Source organism: Hipposideros armiger, unplaced genomic scaffold, assembly GCF_001890085.2.
Source record: "Hipposideros armiger isolate ML-2016 unplaced genomic scaffold, ASM189008v1 scaffold_635, whole genome shotgun sequence".
NCBI lineage: Eukaryota > Metazoa > Chordata > Mammalia > Chiroptera > Hipposideridae > Hipposideros > Hipposideros armiger.
This window is the reverse complement of record NW_017731985.1, coordinates 598,726-623,551: the sequence shown is the minus strand read 5'-3', so window position 1 is coordinate 623,551 and position 24,826 is coordinate 598,726. Positions and strand designations below refer to the sequence as shown.

At 35.8% G+C, this 24,826-nt stretch overlaps 1 protein-coding gene and 1 long non-coding RNA gene across 5 annotated transcripts in view; both read left to right on the top strand.

The window, feature by feature from the left end:
- Nucleotides 1-24,826, top strand: part of NUP98 (nucleoporin 98 and 96 precursor) — a 104,063-nt gene that overhangs the window by 6,072 nt on the left and 73,165 nt on the right. Inside the window, exons 4-7 of one of the 4 annotated variants that reach the window (XM_019625617.1) lie at nucleotides 8,938-9,075; nucleotides 10,495-10,558; nucleotides 17,637-17,729; nucleotides 24,357-24,497. In XM_019625617.1, coding sequence (XP_019481162.1) covers nucleotides 8,938-9,075; nucleotides 10,495-10,558; nucleotides 17,637-17,729; nucleotides 24,357-24,497 — 436 coding nt within the window. Of the gene's footprint in view, nucleotides 1-8,937; nucleotides 9,076-10,494; nucleotides 10,634-17,636; nucleotides 17,730-24,356; nucleotides 24,498-24,826 lie in introns of all 4 variants that reach the window. The other 3 variants (XM_019625616.1, XM_019625615.1, XM_019625618.1) reach the window with 3 other exon arrangements.
- On the top strand, nucleotides 373-2,468 carry LOC109372430 (uncharacterized). The gene is made up of 3 exons (XR_002122043.1): nucleotides 373-495; nucleotides 610-786; nucleotides 2,335-2,468. It is a non-coding gene; the product is annotated as an uncharacterized LOC109372430 (long non-coding RNA).

Below are 24,826 nucleotides of genomic sequence, written 5' to 3'. Positions count from 1 at the left end.
TGCTCCCCAAATTAAGGACTATTCATCCCAGTGACTATGGAGTGTACGGTGTATGGAGAGAATTTAACACTTTAATTTGATAATTTTACTTTTGTATATAACTCACATCACTAGTTATGTTGGCACTCTTTTTTTTTTTTTTTAACCTATCAACATCTATAACGTGTATTGAAAAGTCATACCTTTTCACTTTGTTTCCTTCACCTGGGGACAATGAATAAAATGTCTGGCTTAATTGCAACTCTAATTAGTAGTCTTAACGGAATTTTGAAAAAATAGTTTTCAGATGAGACCAATACCCCTATCCAAATACAGCATGGGAGGAAGTATTAAACTTTTTCATTGTGTCACCTGGTTTAAATCTTATTCTCACCCTGGCTTTTGCTTTTTCAGGTACTGGCTTTGGCACTACTAGTGGAGGGGCATTTGGAACATCTGCATTTGGTTCTAGCAACAATACTGGAGGCCTGTTTGGAAATACACAGACCAAACCAGGTAGATGCTTTATTTGGAATAGAGTTGGTTTATTCATAGCTGGTATAGGACTTTATGTAGATAGTGGCTCCAATCTGTCCATTTAACTGTTTTTAACCCCTTTCCCTCTCCCAGGAGGATTATTTGGTACCAATTCATTTAGCCAGCCAGCTACCTCCACAAGCACTGGCTTTGGGTTTGGCACATCAACAGGAACATCAAATAGTTTGTTTGGAACTGCAAGCACAGGGACCAGTCTCTTCTCATCCCAAAACAATGCCTTTGCACAAAACAAACCAACTGGCTTTGGGAGTAAGTAGGACATTATTGAAACTTCTGCATGTAACAATTTGATTTTCTTACTGAATGTGTTCTTCTCCTTTTCCCTGTGTTCAGCAACCCCTTTCCTTTTCCTTCAGATGGCAAAAACATGGGGAGAAGAAAACTTTGAAATGTATTGAAAGTTTAATAGGCTTGAAAGGAGGGGGATATGTACATCTCTTGAAGAATGGAAATCAGAGAAGCACTAGTATTTAAGGGCTATGCAGAGGTAGGGGCACTTGATATAGAATGACCAGAGATAGGATAAAAAGCCATATCAGAGTAGTGTCATAGGTGTTAAGATAGGAGAATTTCAAGTAGGGATGTGTGTGGTCAGCAGTATTGTATGGCAGGGATACATTCTTCTTGTCTCTGTTTCTCACTCAGTATGAAGAGATTAAAACAGGAATGACAGATGCTGGCCATGACATGGTTACTCCTCCATTTCTTGTCCACGAGAGATGTTTTCAATTGATGGCTTTTTTCTCATTAAATCTAAGTATAGCTGAGGGATACTTCTCCACACAATATTTAAGTTGGATAGGTGTGCCCTGTGAGTTGATGCCATTCCCAGCGCAAGTGAAGGGCAGAATGAATAAGTTAGCCAGCTAACAGTATTTTACAAAGGAAAAGTTGTTTGTGGGGATGTTACATATTTAACAGTGACAATATAAAATGCAATCTAAAGTGTTAATTCAAAAGAGATGTGCCTATTTACTTTAAACTATATATTAGGACACTTCTTTAGAAAAGAAATAGTAGTTACCAGTGTGAAATCATATTCCTCTTAACTTGTAATTAGGATGTCACTTAATATTAAATATTGGTAGATTACTTTTTATTGCTACTGACATTTCTGGCACCATATGAATAACTTCTTTAGAAGTAGTATTTCATATTTTGAAAAATATATTCCTTAGATAAGTTAAATTCACTTTTATGTACTTGAAAAAAATCAGCTTTTTGGAAAAGTAATCAGAGGATCTATTTGTTTTTCTTTTTAAATAAAATGATCAACATGCCCACTGATTTTTTTCTAAAGTATTTTTCAGAGTCTGAAATTTTACATTAACTTGTATTTGTTCATCATAATAGGACCATTTGTATGTTTTAAACATTTTAGTTGTGTGTGGACGTTTGTAGTAATACATGTAAGTAAAATATACTATAACCCCTATTGAAGCGTGTTGTGATGTTTTCAGAAATATAAGCTCATTCAGCATCTAGCCTTGCCAAGAAAGGAGAAATGAGGTGAAATTTATGATGAAACAAAGCATTGTCTTCAAAGTATGCTCAAGAAGAGCTTCATGGCATTTAGCTGACTAAAGGTTTCAGATTTTGTTTCACTTCAAAGTTGTGAGTCTAGAGTTAGGTGTGTTTCTGTATGAAATATCTTTTTGAAGGTACTTGCAAAGGAGATTTGAAAGAAAATTTGAGGATGTGAAAGTACTGCTCTAGTACCACAGCTCAATTCCAAGTTATCTTACAGATTCTTGCATTCTTTATTGTTACCATCTAATTTTTCTTTCTAACTTACAGATTTCGGAACAAGTACTAGCAGTGGGGGACTTTTTGGAAATACGAATACCACCTCCAATCCTTTTGGTAGCACGTCTGGCTCCCTCTTTGGGCCAAGTAGTTTTACAGCTACTCCTACTGGGACTACTATTAAATTTAATGTAAGTATTTTCTTCCAAGCTTTGTGGAATTTCTCTCCCATTTATTTATTTATTTGCAGGACGAATCGTAAAATTTCTGTTCTTTCCAGTTAGGCACAGCTTAGTCTCACTTTTCCTGAAAGATGTGTTAAGAATAAAATCTGTAAATAGTTATATAGTAGACAGGAAAAGTCTTGAAACGTAAATCTAGATTATAATGCATGTTTGAATTATGCTTAGCACAGCCAGGTTTGTTGATTGTAATACTAAATGGTTGAACTTCTATTTATTGTGTTCATAATTTGGCCTCTGAATCGTCAACCATTCTTTATAGAAATAAGGAATATGGGAGCAAACTATAGAAAAATAATTGAAAATAAGGCTTGTTTAAGGAGATATGTGGAATAATTCATGAATATTCTGTATGCTAGTTAAAAATAAAACTTTTGTTTATGAAATGGCAAAATGGGGCAATAGAGTTTTGTGTTTNTTTTGTTGTTAATAGAGGAAATATTACAGAAAAACTTAGTCAACAGATACAGGAAAATGGATCTAGTAGAACCATGACCCAAGAGAGCAGATGAGAGAGGCTGCAATTAAAATGAGTTGGTCCAGACATCTAACCCCTAGCACGACTGTCAATTCTGAATGAACTGTTGAAAAGCAATACCTAGATAGACTCATGGAGGCCTTGACTTGTGCTAAGTACTTCCAAAAGTATTTCCCTTGGAAAAGAGAAATATGGTGAAGGCCCAGTCTGCCACTTTGTGACTCCTGATAAATTGGGAAGGCAGGAAACTTAAAGCGTATCTCCTTACTGAAAGAGAAATGATGATTTCAAGTGACTCTAATGCATTCTCTTGGAACTGGAGCCTCTAGTTCCAAGGGAACGCATTAGAGTCACTTGAGGAGCCTTTCAAAATACAGTTGTCTACATCCCAACTCTGGATATTTTGGTTCAGTATTTCTAGAATGGGACCTGGGGGTTTGTATTTTGAAAAGCTTCCCAGCCAATTCCGATGTGGCCCTGTTTAACCGCGGCTTTAGTGAGCTTTGTTTAATCAAAGGAGTTATAATTCCTAGATGTTGGGTTAAAGAACTAAGTGTTGGAATTTTTTTTCTAGCAGAGTTTTGGGGACAGAATGTTAATTTCTATAAACGCATTAGGTATTTAGGGACAGCTTCATCTTTTCCAATGTTGTACAAAATGTTTCAGGTGTTAGAATATACCTGGAAGTGCTGATGGGACACTGGAACATTGTGGGGAGCACTTCAAAATGTTATATTTAATTCTATTATATAAACGAGACATAATTTCATTAGGAAAAAAACTGCTCCATTATGTGTATGTAATAGAAAAATCGTAATACCTGTCCCAAAATCCAAATAAGCATGATTGGCTGTTTTCTGAGTTTTTATATTAAAAACAGTTTACTTGTTATTTTCTTGTCTGCTGGCAGGTAAGTGGTAGCAGATCTTAAGTTTAAGGAAAATTTATAGAAGGGGAAAGCTTTTACCATTGAGTAGACTACCTTTAACTTGTTTGTATCCAAATCAAGCGGGGGCGGGGGGGGGACAAAGAACGTGGCGGAATGGGGGGACTCAAACTTCCCTTTTGTTCTTGGAACAAAAGTAATTCATTAAGTGACTTGGGTTCATAGTTTGGATACTGGAGGGGAATCATTCATATGAGGTTGGGAACTTTTCACTAGAGGTATTCTAGGATGTTCTCAGAAGTAGTAGGAGTTAGATAAGTAGGAAACGGTAGAGAATAGTTCTAAGAAGTGATCTCAAAGAGAATGTCAAGGCACCAGAAACTCTGGGATTTGGAGATGGGAGGAGGAGGGGCACACATAGTTTGGAAACATTTAATACTACAACATTTTATATATGAGGAGGAAAAAAACACCTTTTTGTAATGCAAAACTATGGGAAATAAACCCTGACAAAAAGTTTAGCTTTTCAGGTGATAAGGAAAGCAGAAATATTATTGTAATTTTTGATGGGTATTGTACATAACCTCCTAGGTGAGCCATGTCAAAATCTGGTATAGTGGACCTGAAATCTTTATTTAAAAATGACTTAGTTTTTTTAAAAAAGGTGGAAAAATATTGTTTTAAAGGAATGATTGTTGGGATCTGAAGTTAATCTCACATTATGGTATTTATTGAGCTCGATTTTACAAGGTCTATTTTATCATACAGAGTTTTAGGGTATTGAATGAGTGAACATTATGCTGTAGTTGGAACGGGCCTAACGAAGTTTGTAGACTAATACATTTTCTGAAACAATGACATTGTATTCTGTGGTCTTTAAAAAGTGACAATTTTTTCTTCTTTTCAGCTTTCTGAAGCAAAGACTCAATTTGAAGATGTTTAATAAGTCATTTGGAACACCCTTTGGGGGTGGCACAGGTGGCTTCGGCACAACTTCAACATTTGGGCAGAGTAAGTTTTAAAAAAACAAAAGGGGGGATCTTAAGCTATTCTTATTAAGAACAAATCTACTCTGATGGCCTGAGATAGGAATTTTATTCATACTTGGGTTTTGATAACAAAAACTTCTTGAAAAATGACCAGGATAAGATCTTGTGAAAATTTTCTAAGAAAATAGAAATTAGTTCTGAGTTTTCATGGCTTTCTGATCATCAGTAGAAGATACTTAACATATTTTTATTAATTGGTTCTTTTAGCAGAAAGTTATAATTTGTTACTGATTTTCAGACCAGGAAATAACTTTTTAAATATTGACGTTTAGTGCAATTGAGTAACTGTTCTGAGATTTGCTCTGTGAATAAGATATGACATTCAGAAACAGAACTGCTAAAATGTCAGTCCTTAATCCCCACCAGCCTTCTTCCTGAGATCCACTTCCCCTCCCACCAGTATTGTACATGGCACTAGTCGTATATAACAACCTTTATTCACTAATTTTTAACTTTGTTAAAAATTTTTGTCTATATGTGTGTGGGGGTTTGTTTGTTTTATTTTTTGAGGTAACGTTGGTTAATGACATAAATTTTAGGTGTACAGCATAACTTGAGATCTATGCTCTATAGCATGCTCACCACCAAAAGTCTAGTTTCTGTCACCACACATTTGACTCCCTTTACCCATTTGAACCCCCTCCACCCACATCCCCTTCCCCTTTGATAACCACCAATCTGTTGTCGCTCTACAAGTATTTTTATTTTGTTTGTTCACTTTTTCTTTTTTGTTTTATGCTCCACATATGAGTGAAACCATATGTTTTTTGTTCTTTTTTGTCTGACTGATTTCACTTAGTGTAATAACACTCAAGCTCCATCCATGTTGAAATGGCAATATTTCATTTTTTTAATAACTGAGTATGATAGTATCCCAGTGTGTGTTGTGTGTGTGTGTGTGTGTGTGTGTGTGTGTGTGTGTGTGTGTGTGTATGTATCACATCTTTATTGCTGGACACTTAGGTTGTTTCCATATCTTAACTATTGTAAATAATGCTGCAGTCAGTGAACATGGGGGGGTGCATATATCTTTTGAAATTAGTGTTTTTGTATTCTTTAGATAAACACCCAGAAGAAGAATTGCTGGATCATATGGTAGTTCTAGTCTTAATTTTTTGAGGCCCCTCCATATTGTTTCCCACAGTGGTTGTAACAATCTACAATCCCACCAACAGTGTATTAGGGTACCCTTTGCTCCACACCCTCACCATCTTGCTCTGAGATTGGCTCTGAATAAANGATGCTTTTACCAGAGCTGCAAACAGCTCATACACTTAAGTGGCAGGTGTAACAACAAATATATTGCATAACTACAGACAGCTGGGAGGCGTAATACGGGTGGAAAGGGGGAGGGGAAGGGGAAGTGTTTCTATAAATCTGAAGGGTCTTATCTGGGAGTCTTGTGACGCAGGTGAGACTTGAGCAGCAATTTTTGGGAAAAAAGGGGACATAATTTTTAGAGAAAAAAATGTTCTAACAGGGAAAATGGCTTGTTCTGGGGATCAGTCATAGGAAGGATCCAATATAACAATTAAGATAGGAGATAGTTTTGCTGGGAGGTGATATTAGGTGATTAAGATTAGGCTAATTTCTTCTGGAACTCTGCCCAGCTCTCCCATCCTTCTTTTCTCATCCAAGGCAAAAATCAGCCTTTTTCCATTCAATTTAACTGTGAATGATAATTCCTATCTTTTCTAGTACTTTTGTAAAGATCAGATGAGAGAATATATGGAAAAGTACTTTGTAAACTGATAAGTTTTATACCGATCCATTCATCTAACATTTATTGTTGTTGTTCTTTACTGAGTTTGATACAAAGGAACTCACTCAGGTGGAAAAGAAAAATTACAGGCGTACCTCATTTTATTGTACTTGGCTTTGCATTTATTTATTGTACTTCACAGATGTTGCATTTTTTGCAAATTCAAGGCAAGACCCTCCACCAGAAAAAGATTGTGATTCACTTTATTGTGGTGGTCTGGAACCTAACCTGCAGTGTCTCTAAGGTGTGCCTGTCCTTCTCTTTTGTGTAACTTTCTGTTGTAAGAAAGTAGCAAGCTTGCTTCGTAATTCAGATAGTACTTCAAGTTGGTAGTTGCTCGGTTGTTAAACATGTGTCTGGGTCTGTCCACTTTTCTGGAAGAAAACTAAGTTTTGTCATTGTGCGCAGAGTTTACAAAGCTCACAAAAGTTGGATGAAAAAGCCAGGACATCAGTTTATTGAGCTTCAGTTGGAACAGTGGGAGAATACTGGACTACTGATGTCTGTTATTAAGGCTACCTCTTTCTTATATCTGACATCCTGGATTATTAATTAGAAGATTGAGCATAGACAGCAGAGTAAATTTAAGGGCATTGTCTCTTTTTGTATAGCACTAATTATTATTTTTAATTAGTTTCAGGTAGCACTAATTCATTTTTACTTTTTCCTTTCTAAATATCTTATAAAAAAAAATTTGAAGTGAGTGTAAGTATGTTCATAAAGGAAGTGGTTAATCTTTGTAGAAAAGTCCATCTGGGCCATGGGGATGCCGTATAAAATTGTTAGTTCATAAGACACATTACCTTTCTGGTGACTGGAACACCCGTGTTTGCCAGAGAACCTCTCTTTCCCCTGATAATGCTGGATCAATACTGCCAAATTTTAGATTTATAGTCTCATATATAGTGAATGCAGTCATTTCCCTTTAGTTGTCAGTGTTCTTTCTGTAGGACATCTCTAGGCTCTAGCTAGACTCTAGGAACCATAGCTTCTGGAATCAATACAATACAGTCATGCATCACTTAATAGGAATATGGTCTGTGAAATGCATCATTCNTGAAGCAACGTCCTCCACAACTAGACTGAAGAACAAAACGACAGCAACTTGTCTGTTCCCTTTCCCCCAATTCCCCAGTGCTGTTCCCATCCCCCAACTCCCCAATAAAAATCTTTAAAAAAAAGCTTGTACACAAATATCATAACAGCATTTTCATAATAGCCAAAAGGTGGAAACAACCCAGATGTCCATCGGTGCTGAATGAATAAACAAAAGTATATCCATAGAGTGGAATATTATTTAGCCATAAAATGAGATGAAGTACTGATGTACACTACAACATGGATGGACCTTTTAAACATGCTAAGGGAAAGAAGCCAGTCACCAAAGACTACATTTTGTATGATTCCATTACGTGAAATGTTCAGAATGGAAACAGAAAGTAAATAATGGTTGGTTACCTAGGAATGGGGAGTGACTGCTAATGGACCTGGCAATTCTTTCTGGAGTGATGAAAATGTTCTAAATTTAGAGAGTGAGGTGGTTGCACAACTCTGAACATACCAAAACCACTGAATAGTCAGTCCACTTTAAATGGGTAAATTTATGGTATGTGAATTATGTCTTGATCAAGCTGTTGAGAAACACTACTACTTTGAATTTTCAGTTCAATAGTCTTATCAGTTCAGTATTTTTCTTTTGTTAACTAATGCATCAATAAAGTATCTTAAACATTGGATGCTGCAGACTTATTTGAAATCAGTGTAGTTTCTCATGACAAATTAAGAAGACTTTTTAACATTACATTCTTGCCTCTGTCCAGATTAATCTGATTATTTTCAGCTGATTATTTTCAGCTATTTGATTCAAAGTTCATTTCCCACCTCAGTACTGATTAGTTCTTTTGACATACTGTGAAAATGAAGCGTCCTATCATATCACTCTGTTGTCAGTGTTTCAACCCTGTTCTCTTAGAGCACAGGAGTTAGTGTAGTTGCTCAGGACCTAGGAACTCATTAGGCTTAGATGTAGATATAAATTTCTGATACTTCCACTCAGGAGCTGTGACATATTGGGCAAATTTTTAACTGCTCTGAGCCTTATTTTCTGGAAAATGGCCCTGCTTTTTAGGGTTGTGAACAAAAGAAATGCTTTATGTATTTAGCATAGCACCTGCCATTTAAACTTAAAGAAAACTGACTATTCTAGTATGTCTTTTAATCTAGATTACCTTTTGCAGGGTTTATTTGGAGTAACCCAAGCCTCGCAGCCAGGAGGTCTTTTTGGGACAGCTACGAACACCAGTACTGGGACAGCATTTGGAACAGGAACAGGTCTCTTTGGGCAGACCAATACTGGATTTGGTGCTGTTACTTCGGTAGGTTTTCATAGTTGGTTGTAATATGAAGATGTGTCTAAATCAGTTAAAGGACTTTCTAAGAAAGATTTGACTATCTTTCACATATTGTATTGGGTATATTGTATGATTTGATACTGATGGTAACTAAAAGTTATTTGGTGTAAAATAAAACAACTAGGTAACTCTTAAGAGGTTAATTTTCAAATAGTAAGTTCTTTTTAAAACTTCTTTGCCTCAGTACTTGTGCACTTTACTTCTAATAGCAAAATACCAGTCCAATTTGTTAGTTGAAATTATTGAGTCTAAATTGTGATGCTTTCACTCTTAAAATCAGATAATTTTTAACTTCTAGTTCTAACTTCTGTTTTGGGTGACAGGATGGTATGATATTTGAGAATTAAATATTTTTGGTGTTGATCACATTTGCTAAAATTTTTGGTGTTCACACTGTTCTCATATTGCTGGAGGCTTACCTGAATTATTTTCCTTGTTAAGTCATTTAAGTAAAAAATTACTATTTAGGAATATACTTGACTTAAAAACAATAGTAAATTCTATGTTACCATTAAACTATATGAGAATCAGTATGAAACAGTCAATCTATACTATGTAACCATTATAAAAAGTTTTGAATATGCTGTTGTGAGTAGTTTAAAATAGAAGAAAAATCTCCAAAACGTGGTTCTGTTTTTGTGGAGATTGAAATCAGTTATTTCTTAACTTTGTTTGAGCAGTTGATTGAAGTGAGAAAATTATTTAATGTTTCATAAAGTACTTATTTTTTAATAACTTTATTGAGATATAATCCACACATGCCATACAATTTACTCTTTTAAAGTTTACAATCAGTTGTTTTTAGTATATTCACAGGGTGTGTAACAATCAGCATAGTCAATTTTAGAACATACTTATCACCCTAAAAAGAAACCTCATACTCATTAGTACTCACTTCTCGTTATTCCCAATCAGCACAGGCATGCTTTCTGTCTACGGATTTTCCTGTTTTGGAAATTTCATATAAATGGAATCATATAATATATGGTCTTTTGTGACTAATTTATTTCACTTAGCATAATGTTTTGAAGGTTCATTCATGTTGTAGCATTTTAAATTTTTTATTGTAACTTTCTATTGGCATAATAAATGCATGATACATTTCTGTTAACAGGTAAAAAACATTTGATTCCCTTGTTATTTTTTTTCTTTGTCTTACTGAAATCTTACGTTTGCTGAAGGTGAACTTCTCAGGCTAGGAACATTCTGTATTAATAAAGTTAATCTTGCTCAGATTAGTTTATTTTTGGGATAGTCTTTATTCTCCTTCCACTTCTCTCCCTTACTCCACACTTAATCTAGTATACCTGAGATAACCTTTGTTTACAGTTTGGAGTGTATTTTTGTACTACTTAAAATTCTCCTGTATTCTGTTCTTTTTAGACCCTGTTTGGCAATAACAAGCTTACTACATTTGGAACCAGCACAACCAGTGCTCCTTCATTTGGTACAACCAGTGGCGGGCTCTTTGGTAACAAACCAACCCTGACTTTAGGAACCAATACAAACACTTCCAATTTTGGTACATATAAAAAGCAGGTTTGGCTCTCTTAAAGTTACACTGACTATACCACACATCATTCTCCTGATTCATATGATTGGGAATAATTAAAAATTCTCAGGTAAGCAGTGGCTTGATGTGAGGTACAAGAGGGAAAGGTTTAAAAATCATGGACATGGGTTGAGATGCTTAGAAGAGGTGTAAAGTGCCTTTCCTCATTCATGTTCTTTTGAACTCTCTGCTTTGGATAAAATGGACCATTCACATGCAGCAGTACTTTGCAGAAAGTTGGTTCTCTAATGAAGGTAGATTTTTTCCAAAATATCGAAACATCATTTTCTTTGGATTACTTCACTAATAGTTGAGAAACTATAAATGAAATACATTTGGTTGAGATAACACATTGTGTTTGGCCAGATTTCTAACAGGGTAGTAGTGCACTGGTCAGATTCTTTTTTTAAAATGGTTTTTTTTTTTGTTTTTTGAGATTTGATGATTCTTACTGAATATTGAAGACTTTCTGATTTGGGGGATTATTCAGTTTTCTTATAGTTACAAAAGATTTATTCATGAGTACATGTTCATTGTAAAAAAATTGGCAAATTCCGATAAGATTGAACAACAATTGACAAAACAAACCCTAAACTACTCTTCAGAAATATGCTGGAAAATTAAAACCTATTTAATAGAAATATTATATTATTTTAAATGTCTTCCATAACTACCTAATTAGCCTTTCAAACAAACTTAACATTATTTGTGTTAATTCAGATATGGAAAGTTCTTTTTATCACCAAATGGAATAGTGGTATAAATATTTGTAAAGGATTTCACATGCCACATACATCATTAGATATTAGGTATTGAATTAACTAGGAGGAGGTGATGCAAAGACATGGTTATTTGCCATAGGTTAGCAGTTACACAGTTTTTCAATGAGTTTTTAAATGATCTTGTACTAGAGAAAGAGACTACATTAAGCATCCATTGGAAGATTATGTTTTCACAGAAATATGAACTATCTGAAGGAGATATTGTAGATAGGTCCTTGTCAAGTACCAGTTCCTAAATTTATGTATTCCATTTTGTTGTGTTGCTTGCATACTCCTAGTAATGATGATTCCTCCTATAATTCTTTTTGGTTGTACTCTATGAAAGAATGGTTTTGAGGCAGTGGACTTGGTTAGCATAGACACCTATTTTGTGTGCTTGTTTTTTATCTATAAAATTAAGATGGGAAAGATACCGTATTTGCCGGCGTATAAGACGATTTTTTGGCCCTGAAAAATATGCCTCCAAGTGGGGGGTCGTCTTATACGCCAGGTACACTTCAGATAGACTGCCCATAGTGCTTGCCCCGTGCCATAGTGGCCTCCCGATGCCCGCCCACTTCATTCCACATACCGTTCAGGCATCAGCAGCGCTGCTGGGTGTATGCTCGGCTGTTATGCGATTTTGCTGTTATGCGATTTTACCACACTCGCAAAATCGCACATAGCCGACCATACACCCAGTATGATAGCGCAAAATCGCGAATCGCGATACCATACTGGGTGTATGGTCGGCTGTGTGCGATTTTGCGAGTGTGGTAAATTCGGGTTACCGTATATTTCTTTACATATGCATTGAAGATTCGCAATTTTGCGCTATCATGGTGCCTGTTAGAATGTTGAAGAGCTCGCACTTGCGCACTAGTGAGGTCCCAGGGAGATGCTGATGCAAGGGTGGACCAGACTGCTATAGTGACAGGGCGGGCAAACAGGGAGCAGGGACCAATCAAATCAGGCTTTGTATACAGCCAACAGCCAACCACAATACTGCACCATTGTACAGTACAGCATAGAAAATGTCGACCAGTCAAACCCCTATCATCCCTATCATGGCACCAGCCAAAAGAAAGAAGTATGATGCAAATTTTAAACTGAAAGTTATAAACTTTGCTAAGGAAAATAATAATTGTGCTGCTGCAAGACAATATGGAGTAACAGAAAAGATGGTTCGGGACTGGAAATCAAATGAGAAAGCATTAAAGAGTATGCCAAGGGGTAAGTGTGCATTAAGAAGAGGCACCCCACACTGGCCAGAACTCGAAAAACATGTAGCAGACATGGTGGCTCAATATCGCCAAAACGGTTATGTGGTGACACGAAATACAATACACTTGTTTGCACTTCAGTGGGCCAAATCAAATCTGATATTGTTTTACCTTTTATTTGGTGTGTGGAAGGTGTGCGGAAGAGGGGGTAGTCTTATACGGCGAGTATATAACAAACTCTGTATTTTGAGTGGAAATGTTAGGGGGTCGTCTTATACGCTGGCAAATACGGTACTTAAGCATTAAATCAGTGTTTTTCAGCCTTTTCAAATCACTATCACTCTTCCCCAAGGAGCAGCCATTGTAGACTATTTTTTTTTCTTACTCATCTTCTCACCCCATGATATTTTCATAGCACATATATGCTATGTATCTGTTTATGTACCCTTTGGAGGGCCGTAAATTATTGTTTATCTGTGATTTTTTTTTTTTAGCCCCCTTAAAAACCAGTTTTTGCTCCCTTTGAAAATGCTTGTTTGTTTTTTTTAGCACACTTCATGTTCACAATTAAATGTTACTTCCATCTGACAGAGTGCTTGTATAGGCTATACTGGATAAAATATGCTCGACTTCTGAAATATATGTGATGTTATTCCGTGATTTCAAATTTCTGATTTGTTTGGAGATTTTTGTTTGTTTTATGAGTATGTTTATACTCATGTTCAATGATTTGAAAATGAACGGTCTCATCTTTATCTGATATACCTCACTAGCTTATGTGCTGAATTTGAATTGTCCTTAATTTTTTTTATCCCCAGTGTTGACCTAGTGCCTAGCATAAAGTAGGTGCTCCTTTTTTGTTAAATGAATTAAAGAATGAATAAATATGGCCCTGAGAGGAAGGATTCCCTTTAATAACAAGTCAGATATGATTGCAGGATGGCAAGTTTTGTTTTACTCTTGGGTGGATTTATCATCCCACTGCTACTTAAGGGATCCAGATCTAAATAAGGCTTTCTTTGATGTTCCTGTTTTCTTGGAAAGCTGTCAACTTTGATTTTGTGGGCAGAGATTATCTTCTGATTTAGAAATAAGTCATATAACAAATCTGAAAATGGAATCAAGTTATATAAAGATTTGGAGTATCATTATATCATTGTTAGTTACACATTACCCAACATGGGGTTGTGTTTCATTCTGATGGTGATTAATTCACAGAGTTAAAGGTTGGGATACCAGCTGCAGTTGGTGTCGCCAGGTCTTTAAGTCATCAGCTCATTTTGTGTTTTGTTTTGTTTTGGTTGGGTGGTCGGGGGGGTATTGGGAGAGGGGACCAGCCAAGTTGTTGTTCTTCAATCTTCGTTGTGGAGGACGCGCCAGTCGCCATCCGTGGCCTCTAAGCTCAAGGTGCTGTGTTCAGTCTTAGCTGCGGATGGGCGTAGCCACCATCCTATGGGGAAGTCGAACTAGCAGCCTTACTGTTAAGAGCCAATGCTGTATTCACTGAGCCATCCGGGTAGCGGCTCAGCTCAAGGTGCCTAGTTCAGTCTTAGTTGTGGGCATAGCCCACCATCGAACAGGCAGTCTTGTTGTTATACCAGCTGAGCCATCCTGCCACCTGTTGGCAGCTCAGCGACAGTTCAGCTCGGCCGCAGTGTCACTGGCCCATGTGGGAATCGAACCGGTGGCCCTGTTGCTCAGAGTTCACACTCTTAAGCTACCTCTTAACCAACTGAGCCACTCGGCCGGCCCATCAGCTCATTCTGTTGGTGAATAATTTTTCCCGTCAGGGATGAGTTTAAGTGACTATATGATAATGACTGAAGTTCTGAATGAATGGAATAATTTTGTTTTAGGAGAGAAATTACAGGGAGGGAGGATGCTAGCACTTGTAAGCAACAATTTAAAGAGGTTGTCCGTCCTTTGGGTATTGGTAAGAAGATGGTGCTGAGTAATAAATGAGTGGTTCTTCCATGCTACATAGTTAAGGGACAGTTAAGGAGCTATTTGTATACATAAACATCTTTTTTTAAGCTGTTTTTTGAGGTATAATTAACATATAACATATTAGTGTCAAGTGTACAACAATGATTCAATATTTGTATGTATTGCAGAATGATCACAATAAGTCTGGTTAATACCCATCACCATACATAGTTAAGAAAATTTCTTGTGATGAGAACTTTTATGATCTACTCTCAGAGTATTATGCAATACAGTATTATTAGCTATAGCAACCGTGCTGTAAATTAAATCCCCATGACTTACTTATTTTTTAACTGGAAGTTTGCACCTTTTGACCCCCTTTTACCTATTTGACCTATCTTCTACCTCCTGTCTCTGGCAACCACTGATCTCTGTTTTCTGTTATCTGTGAGCTCAAGTTTTTCTTTTTTTAAAGATTCCAGATACAAATGAGATCATATGGTATTTGTCTTTCTCTGACTTATTTCACTTATAATGATGCCTTCAAGTTTCATCTTGTTGTAGATGGCAAGATTTTTTTGTTTCTTGTGACTGAACAGGTGTGTGTGTGTGTGTGTGTGTGTGTGTGTGTGTGTGTGTGTGTACATACCCCATATTTTCCTTATTCATTCATCCATCAATGGACAGACACTTAGGTTTGTTCCATATCTTGGCCATTGTAAATTATGATGCAGTGAACATGGGGGTGCATACACCTTTTCAAGTTAAGTTTGTTTTCTTTGGATAAATACCCAGAAGTGGAATTGCTGGGTCATGAGGTAGTTCTATTTTTAATAGGAACCTCCGTACTGATTTCCATAGTGGCTGCACCATACATTTCCACCAGCAGTGCATGATGGTTTCCTTTTCTCCACATCCTTGCCAACATTTGTTATTTCTTGTCTTTTTGATGATAGCCATTCTAACAGGTGTGTGGTGATATTGTGGTTTTGATTTGCATTTCTTGGATGATTAGTGATGTTGATGAGCACCTTTTCATGTACCTGTTGGTCATCTGTATGCCTACTTTGGAAAAATGTCTATTCAGATTCTCTGCCCATTTTAAAATCAGATTGTTTTGTTTTTGCTATTATTGAGTTGAATAAGTTCCTTATATATTTTGGATATTAATCTCTCATCAGATATATGATTTGCAAATATTTTTGCTATTTAGTAGGTCACCTTTTCATTTTGTTGATGGTTTCCTTTGCTGTGCAAAAGCTTAGTTGGTATAGTCCCACTTGATTATTTTTGCTTTTAATGTCAGATCCAAAAAATCATCACCAAGAAAGATGTCAAGGAGCTTACCACCTATGTTTTTCTTGTAGGAGTTAGATGGTTTTAGGTCTTACATTGAAGTCCATTTTGAGTTAATTTTTATGTATGGTGTTAAGATAGTGGTCCAGTTTGATTTCCTTTGCATGTGGCTGTCCAGTTTTCCCAACACCATTCACTGAAAAGACTTTTTTCCCCATTGTATACTCTTGGCTTCTTTGTCGTAAATTAATTGACCATTAATGTGCATAATTTTAAAAATTGTTTTTGAAATAACAGTTGATAAACTTTTGTCAGTAAGAATCGGAGGAAATGTGTGGTATAAACAGTGTAAGTTGGGATTTTTTTCCCTCCTATGGGTTTGAGGTAGTTCCAAAATATTTTGTTTTCTGCTGTTTATGGGGATGGATGATCCTTTCTGGTTAAATTTTAACTCAGAAAGAAAAAGAATATCTCTACATTTTCTAGTTTTTTCTTTTAAATGACTGATTGTGCTTGAGTAAGCGGTACTTCAGTTTTGTGGCACAGCTTTGGTACAATTGAAGAAAAGATTTAATGAATGTATGGATTAAATGTATTGAGATTAAGTCAGATTTTTTGCTTGGATTTTTAAATGACCTTAGAAATATGTTTTCAAATTTTAAATTCTTCAACTTTTTTTTCTTGATTTTTTTTCATTGAGGTAATTATCCATATTTTGGCAAGACAGCATAGTATTCTTGGTGATACTGTCATATATTCCAAGATACTCTCTTTATTTTGTAAATATTTTGTATTTGTTCCTCTCCATGATGTCTTTTTTTCTCCCCATGATGCCTTTTAAAAATACTTTTCACAAACAGGGTTTGCTGGCCAATGATTGATTTTTTTTTTTTACTCTCATCAAAAGAGATTAATGATATGTTCATTAACCTTTTTGTTGTTAATCCAAAAAGAATACATAAACTTTTTGGACATATCTGAACAAAAGAGAAATAATAGCAGTAATGCTATGTAGGTATCTTAGTGGGGAAATCTGTGGACTCGAGAGGAGAATCAGGATTTTTCTAGATGATGGGTCATAGTAAAGGAGAATGGTTTGTTCATCTCTCCATCGTCTCTGATAATGAAACAGTTCAAGAAAAGTTATTCATCGATTAAGTTATTCATTGATTATCTTTTTTTTTTAAAGATTTTATTGGAGGATTATCTTTTTTTTTAAAGATTTTATTGGAGGATTATCTTTAATATCACCTAGCTGAGTCCTTGGATGCTCCTATGAGCTGACTGAGGATGATGCCATTAGATCTCCTTGTGTATGATTGACCTCATGTTGTTATTTATACAAGGTCCATTTGTTCAAAACAAAAGCTGCTGTAGAGATTTTTATAGGTAATTTTCTCTTAGAAAGAACCATTAGGTTCAGTAAAGTGTTTTTATTTGTTGATTGTCTTATTTTTTAGTGAAAGATTGAGGGAATGAGTTTTTCTTCCCATAATGAAATATAGGTTGGAACCTTACAAAGGGAACGTTTCCCAAGCTCAAGCACAATCACTTATTAACATTAGATATCCTATACTGAATTGATGTTTCAAGTCTGAAATGTAATTAATAGGAAAACTTGTAGGGTCTGTTTACAGGCATCAAATTTAAATTAAAAAATTAAATTAGCCTACACTTAGGGTTAGGCTGCTTTGTTTTAAATCCCCTTGTACAGGAAAGTGAGAGTTGTGTTAAAAGTACAGTCCACTCATTCTTTTGTCTTTCTAGGTTTTGGCACAAATACCAGTGGAAATAGTATTTTTGGAAGTAAACCAGGACCTGGGACTCTGGGAACTGGGCTTGGTGCAGGATTTGGAACAGGTAAGAAACTGTACCATGAGATTTAGGAAGTGATACCTCGTGGCTTTCTAATTACTGAAACTTAAGACTTGTGTTTGATCATATGCTTGGAAATAAGAGGTCTAAATTTTTTTTCCACACATGGAATTATAAAATATTTCCAGCAGTTATGCTTTACCAGGTATGAAAACATTGGCACATTTTTCTTAGAGGCAGTATGTACCTTTTCTACAAAATGTTTGTCCTCTGATAGTTCTGGTCTATCTGGGATATTCAGTAATGTGAGACTTGTTCGTATGGTGAAATTATTTACTTTCAGTTCCCCTTTGTTACAGGGATTTGAGACTTTCAACTGTTTATCAAGCAAGCTTTATTACTCTTAATAGTGAGAGCACATGCTGAAGTGATTAACAAATACTGAGTTTTTGCAAGTTCTCTATACCTTTCAAGTCTTTCACCTTGATATACAGATGAAATGTCACACCTTTGTCTCTATTCCTGTTATTGATAATTACTTTTCAAAAGTGTCTTTGAAGACATTGATCCTTTTACCTGCCTAGCTGTTTTAAACAATTGGAGGGTGGTGATGTACATAAAATGAATAAATGCTTCAGCATGTATGTAGTTCAACAATGTTGTTGAAGCATATACTTGTGCCTACTATCCAAATTCATCGGACCGTAAGTGTGGTTATTTACTTGCAGCCCATTTATTTCCATGGTCTCTGCTTCCACCGTCCAATTATATGCTATCTTTGCTTCTATGCTCTGATCATTTATCTGTCATCTCTTTTTTAATAGAACCATATTTTGTCCTCTGAACTGTTTCATTTTCTTTGTAAAATAAAAAATATAAGTGCTTGTAAAAAAATTCAACAATTTGAAAGTCCACATCTTTCACCTCTGAAATAATACCTATTGAAAGTTTGGCATGTATCTTGTCAGACCCCTTTATATATGTTTTTCAAATGTGCATATACAGAGGGTGCCAAAAAAATGTATACACATTTTAAGAAAGGAAAAGACTGTATTAAAATTGTAATATAAGTACCAATAACAAAAGATGAATACAAATCATGTGTATACATTTTTTTGGCACCCATGGTGTATGTGTGTGTATGGGTGTGGGTGTGTGTACGCACCCACACACCGGGGGTGCCAAAAAAAATGTATGTAAGTGGACACTTGGTCAGTGTTGCTCAAGCAGTAGTTCACCATAGTCAAAAGTGTCTGGACGCTTATGTGTAACCACTTTGAGCACCTCTTGTAATTGCAGAAGTCAAACGTGGCTTGTATTTATCTTGTGTTATCAATACATATTATTACAGTTTTAATAGTTTTTTTCCTTTCTTAAAATGTGTATACATTTTTTGTCACCCTCTGTGTACACACACACACACACACACACACACTTGTACATGTATGTGTTTTGTGTATAGGCTTTTTTATTATATTCTTAAATGGAAACCATATCCTACATAAGTGTTTTTTAAACCAAATGATAAGACACTTTAATTAGTTGGATGTAATATTGTAGTGGGCTGCAACCAACATTTTTTGAAAATGAACTGGAATTTTAAAAAAACTGTTGTACAAAGCAAGGTTAAGTATTTTATTTAACTTGTGTTTCAGTTATATATTTGAGTGAAACTGTGTGCTGGAGTCTCAGTTTCAAAATGAAAACTTCTGCCTTACATTATAGTATTGTTTTTTTTTTTCATTTCCCATGACATTTGGGCATATGTTTTTTCTTTTGCTTAGTATGTGTAGATCTAACTCATTGTTTAAATATAACTAGTATTTTATTGTGTATTTATGTGCGTATATACACATAAATACATAAACATACCATAATTTATTTAACTTTTCCCCCTGTTGATGGTCATTTGAGTTATTTGATATTATTAGCAATACAGTAATGAAGATCTTTGTTACATAATTTTGTGTGTGTTAGTATTATATAGGATTGACTTTTAGAATTGGAATTGTGTAGAACATACACATATTTTGAATTTTGGTCAGTCTTGCCAATTTGCCTTCCAAAAAGAATGCCAGTTGGCATTTTTGCTCACATATAAAAGTACTCATTTTCCCATATCCTTTTCATATTGTTGGGCTTTTTCATGTTTGCATGGATGATGGTAGAAATTGGTATGTTCTGATTTGCATTTCACTGATGACTAGATTTTCATATCTTTGTTTACTGGCCATTTGAATCTTTGAATTCCCTATTCATAACATTTGATCATTGTTTCTTAATTTATTTTTGAGAATGCTTCATGTATTGTGGATATTAATTCTTTTTGGTTGTATGGCAGAGTTTCATTTGAGCTTTTTTTTTAAGTTGAGCCATCCTGCCACCTGTTGGCAGCTCAGTGGCTGCTCAGCTCGGGCCGGGAATCGAACTGCTGTTGCTCAGAGCTCAAACTCTTGAGCGAGCTCTTAACCAACTGAGCCAATTGGCCGGCCCCATTTGAGCTTTTTAACTTATCCAAATTCTACCGCATATACAAAGGAAGCCAAAAAAATGTATACACATTTTAAGAAAGGAAAAAACTGTTAAAATTGTAATACTCAATATATACCAATAACAAAAGATGAATACAAGTCATGTGTATACATTTTTTCTGCACCCCTGGTATTTTGCAAGAAATAAAAACTAAAAAGCTCTGTCTGGTTTTTTGTACACTGTGATCCCTAAACTTAAGTAGAATACATCATCTGACATCAGTGTTGTCTTCTGATTCCAGAGGAAGAATTAGCTTTGCTGTGGACAAATTAAGTGTCTTTTTCAAGGGTAGTTTTGATTCTAGAGAGTTTATGAACCATAAGTCTAAGGGCTGGGTAAGATGCTACTCTAATGTCAGTTACAGATATTTCTACCAAGTCTTTAACTTTGTTTATGGTATAGTCTTATTCAAGTTTTTAGTTTTATGTGGTCAAAATTATCATTCTCTGTGTCTTTTGGGTCTTGCAGTATATGTCTTTTCCTGTAGTCCAAGATTTCTGGTGCTGTTGTCTTTTATTCCACAATAATGTAATATCTCAGCCTTTTTATTAATTCGACTATATTCCAATTTTCTTAAACAGTTCTACCTTATAGATGAGTCACATTTTTATTACTGTTACGTATTCTCATTAATGCCTTGTCCCCATAAACTAAAAGCCAAATAAAGAATTTTACACCCCCAACCTTAATAGCAGATCATATACGGAAATAAGAATTGTGAGAATGATCAAGTGAACACTCTTGAAATTCTTTCATGATTACATCTGCTAAAGCAGACTTAGTTTTGAGAAGAATGTGTCTGGAGACTATTGTACATAAACACCCACATAAATGAACTCTGCATTCCATGGTATCACAAGTAGAATGGCACTGTAGCTTTAGGCTGTGTTGTTGTTTTTTTGAGGGGGCGGGGGGAGACAGTAGCTAAGTGGGTATTCCTGTGCTTCTTGTTTTGAGTGATGGGGTTTCAAACTCAACAGAAGTAAATTTGCCAGTAATATTGGCCTTTGCATACTTCATTAATAGTTGATTATAGAGATATTACATGTACAAATACTAAGTTTTTTGTACACTTTAGATTTAAGTGATCAATCTTAGTATGAAATTTATATACGTATATATATATTTAAGATTTTATTGGGAAATTGGGGGAGGGGAACAGACAAGTTGCTGTCCTTTTGTTCTTCAGCCTAGTTGTGGAGGACGTGCCCATGTTGGCATTATCATTGCGCTCTTCCCGGGTGAGGCAGATCGGTCTCCGGCCACTGGACAGCTGCTCACGGGGCTCTTTGCAGCTCTCTCTTGCTGCCGGCCGCTCACGCTGACTGCCGGACACACACGGTAGCTTATGGCAGCCCACTGCAGTAGGGGTTGCAGCCTTCGCCATTGTCGGCAACTCTTGGAAGCCCAGCTCCATGTCAAGCTGTTGTTCACCCTCTTAGCTGTAGAGGGCGCAGCATCACTGGCCCTAATGTGGGATCCAAACCAGGGCCCTGCTGCTCAGAGCTGGCATCCCAAGCCAACTCTTAACCAACGTGCCACTTGGCCCTAAAACTTATATTTTTTTAAATTTCTTTTTTATTGGGGAACAGCCATTGTCATTGGTTACACATTGCTTTCATGCTACAGTGGCATAGTTGACTCTTAAGGAGGGTGCAGCTCACAGTGGCCCACGTGGGGATCAAACTGGCAACCTTGGTGTTAGCAGCACCACGCTCTAACCAACTGAGTTAACCATTCACCCCCTAGTATAAAATATTTTGTATTATCCTTTGGCATGTGATCTTTTTTTTCCCTGATGTGCTCAGACTAAGAGATACTCATTAAATCATGGGCGTATCAATTTCTTCTCAGTGATAATAACTATCAGCATTAATAGTATGCCATTTCCTTGGTAGATACTTAGTAATATTAAGAAGTTTTAGTTCTTGTAATTTTCTATGAAGAAATAAGTTTAAGGGTATGTCTAATAAAGTTGATTCTATACTGTGAGATACACAGGAAAATCTACCCCAAGATAGATACTATAGATAAAATTAAATTCTAATATTTATTAGACCTCAAAAGAAATGTAATTGTTCTCACTTTTTCCTTCAGCATCTTTGGAGTTTCTAGGGCCACTATACCATGGTGCCCCCAATATAGCTTCCTTATGACTCCTACAATTAATCATAAATATAGCACACTTCATAAATCAACATTATCAATCATACATCAGAATGTCCCTAGTAAGTCCTTTCATCAAGCATAAAAAGACTTTTGTGCATAATATAAGACAGATTTGGATACAAATACGTATTTTTCCATTGATAAATTGTAATAGTATATGCAAGTTATTTTATGACATCCCCTTTCCAAGTCACCTGAACCTCACAATACCTTTTTCTATTCTTTTGTGGGTTATTGAAGCACAGTGGTTTTTAGACTGTTTTATGGTTCTTTACCCAGGGCTGCTGCAAAGGTGAGGAAAATACATACCCATCCAGAACGGAAATTTTTATCCATTTTATATATTTGGGTTTCATCTATGTTTTTGTTTGGGGGTAAGGAGGTGTTTTGCTATCTGGAAAAATAAAGAATCCTAAAATTTGGCTGTAAACCATGTTCTTTGACAGAGTAATATATTTTTAGTTTATCTTGGAATTTTCACCAATTCCTAATGGTTTAGTACTTATTTCCTGTTCCAAAGATGGGCTTTTTAGGTGAAATAATCCCATTGTTACGTTGTTGTCTTGTTATTGATGCAGTTGGATAATTAGGGAATGTTTAGTCCATTTAGTCAGTAGTCACCCTCACTAATTTGTAATATGGATTCTCTTAGTATAAACTTCCTACCCTTTTTTTGGTTGTGATCTCAAATCAGTTCCCATTTGAGATTTTTGACCTCCAAGTATTATATCTTTGAAGTGATTTTTGTGCTTTTCATGTAAACCATATCTCTCTGAAGATGCATTGATATAACACTTTAAAAGAAACTTCAGATCTTCCAAATTGCCAATAACTTTTTGAGGAGGAGTGGGTTGGAAAATTTTTTTTTAACTTATGCCAATAACTTCTATGTAAATAAATTGTCCCCATTTTATACTTTAAAAATTGCTGCTACCAATAAGATCCATAAGCAGGATTCATTAGGCTTTAAAACATTGCAAGTTTTTGCAGTGGGTTTCCCTCTAGAGAAAATAAATTCTTATTCCATATGATCTGATTCATTCTGAAAATTGAATCTAGTAACCTTATCACAAGGCATTTTAGCTTTTTATAAAACAAAAAGTTTGTCTAAAGTAGTTTTCATGAGATACGATATACTTGAAAGTGTTACTTTTTGCTATTGGAAGAAAATATATTGGATTTGATCTTCTATGGCCCATAGTCAAAAAGATGACACTGTGATAGGTTCAGCTGATTATTTTGATTTTCAAATATTGGAACTTAAGGAGAATTAACTATTGTTTTAATTCTTTCAAAATCTGTTTTACTATGGAGTAGTAGTTAAGAGCCCTTGGTTGTATTGTCAGATGCACTGAGGTCTGAGCCCCAGTTTCATCATTTACTATGTTTGAGCTAATTAATTACTAAGCCCTCCGTTTTCTTTTTTTTTAGCTGAGCCATCCTGCCACCTGTTGGCAGCTCGGCAGCAGCTCAGCTCGGGCCGGGCATCGAACTGCTGTTGCTCAGAACTCACATTCTTGAGCGAGCTCTTAATCAACTGAGCCACTTGGCCAGCCCACCTGTAGTTTTCTCATGTTTCAAATGAGGATAATAGTTCCTACTTTCAGGCTTATGAAGATTGAATGAGATGATAGTGGTTAATATTTAATAAGTGCTAATAATATCTACCAGACATCTTCTAAATATGTGTTTGTTCATTTTAACCTTAGGATAAATATCTAAGCTATATATTATTATCTCATTATAGTTGAGGAAACAGCACAGAGAGATTAACTATGTTGCCCATAATGTATATAATGTTGTGCTCAGCACAGTGCCTGGCATATAGTTAGCGTTTATTGTATTAGCTCTTTTGTTGAAGTGAGTGGTCATTATGAAGTTTCCAAATGTTTTATATTTTTAAGTAACTGACCTGGTACAACATTGAAAGGATCTTCTGTGGCACTTTTTTCTTTCCTCTTGTCTCCATAGCTCTTGGTGCTGGACAGGCATCTTTGTTTGGGAACAACCAACCTAAGATCGGAGGGCCTCTTGGTACAGGAGCCTTTGGGGCCCCTGGATTTAATACCACGACAGCCACTTTGGGCTTTGGAGCCCCCCAGGCCCCAGTAGGTAAGTGTCAGTCAACTTTAGAAGGCTTTACTCAGTTTATTTCTTGCTAATACTTAATTTGCTGACCCAATTTTCCATGCCACCTTTGTTCTACCCCTACCAAAGCAGTACATACATACATGTCATTGTATAATTATGTAGTGCAAAAGAGCTTGTAATAGATCCTGGCCTTCCCCATTCCCAGGCCTACTCCCCCAAAGAAAGTACTTTTGTTACAGCTTTTAATTCACTTGGTATGTAATTAAGGTCATCTCTCTAAATGATCTAAATGATGTGCTTATATTGCGGTGTTTTGCTTTATTAAACTAAGTAACTTTAAATTGTTAATG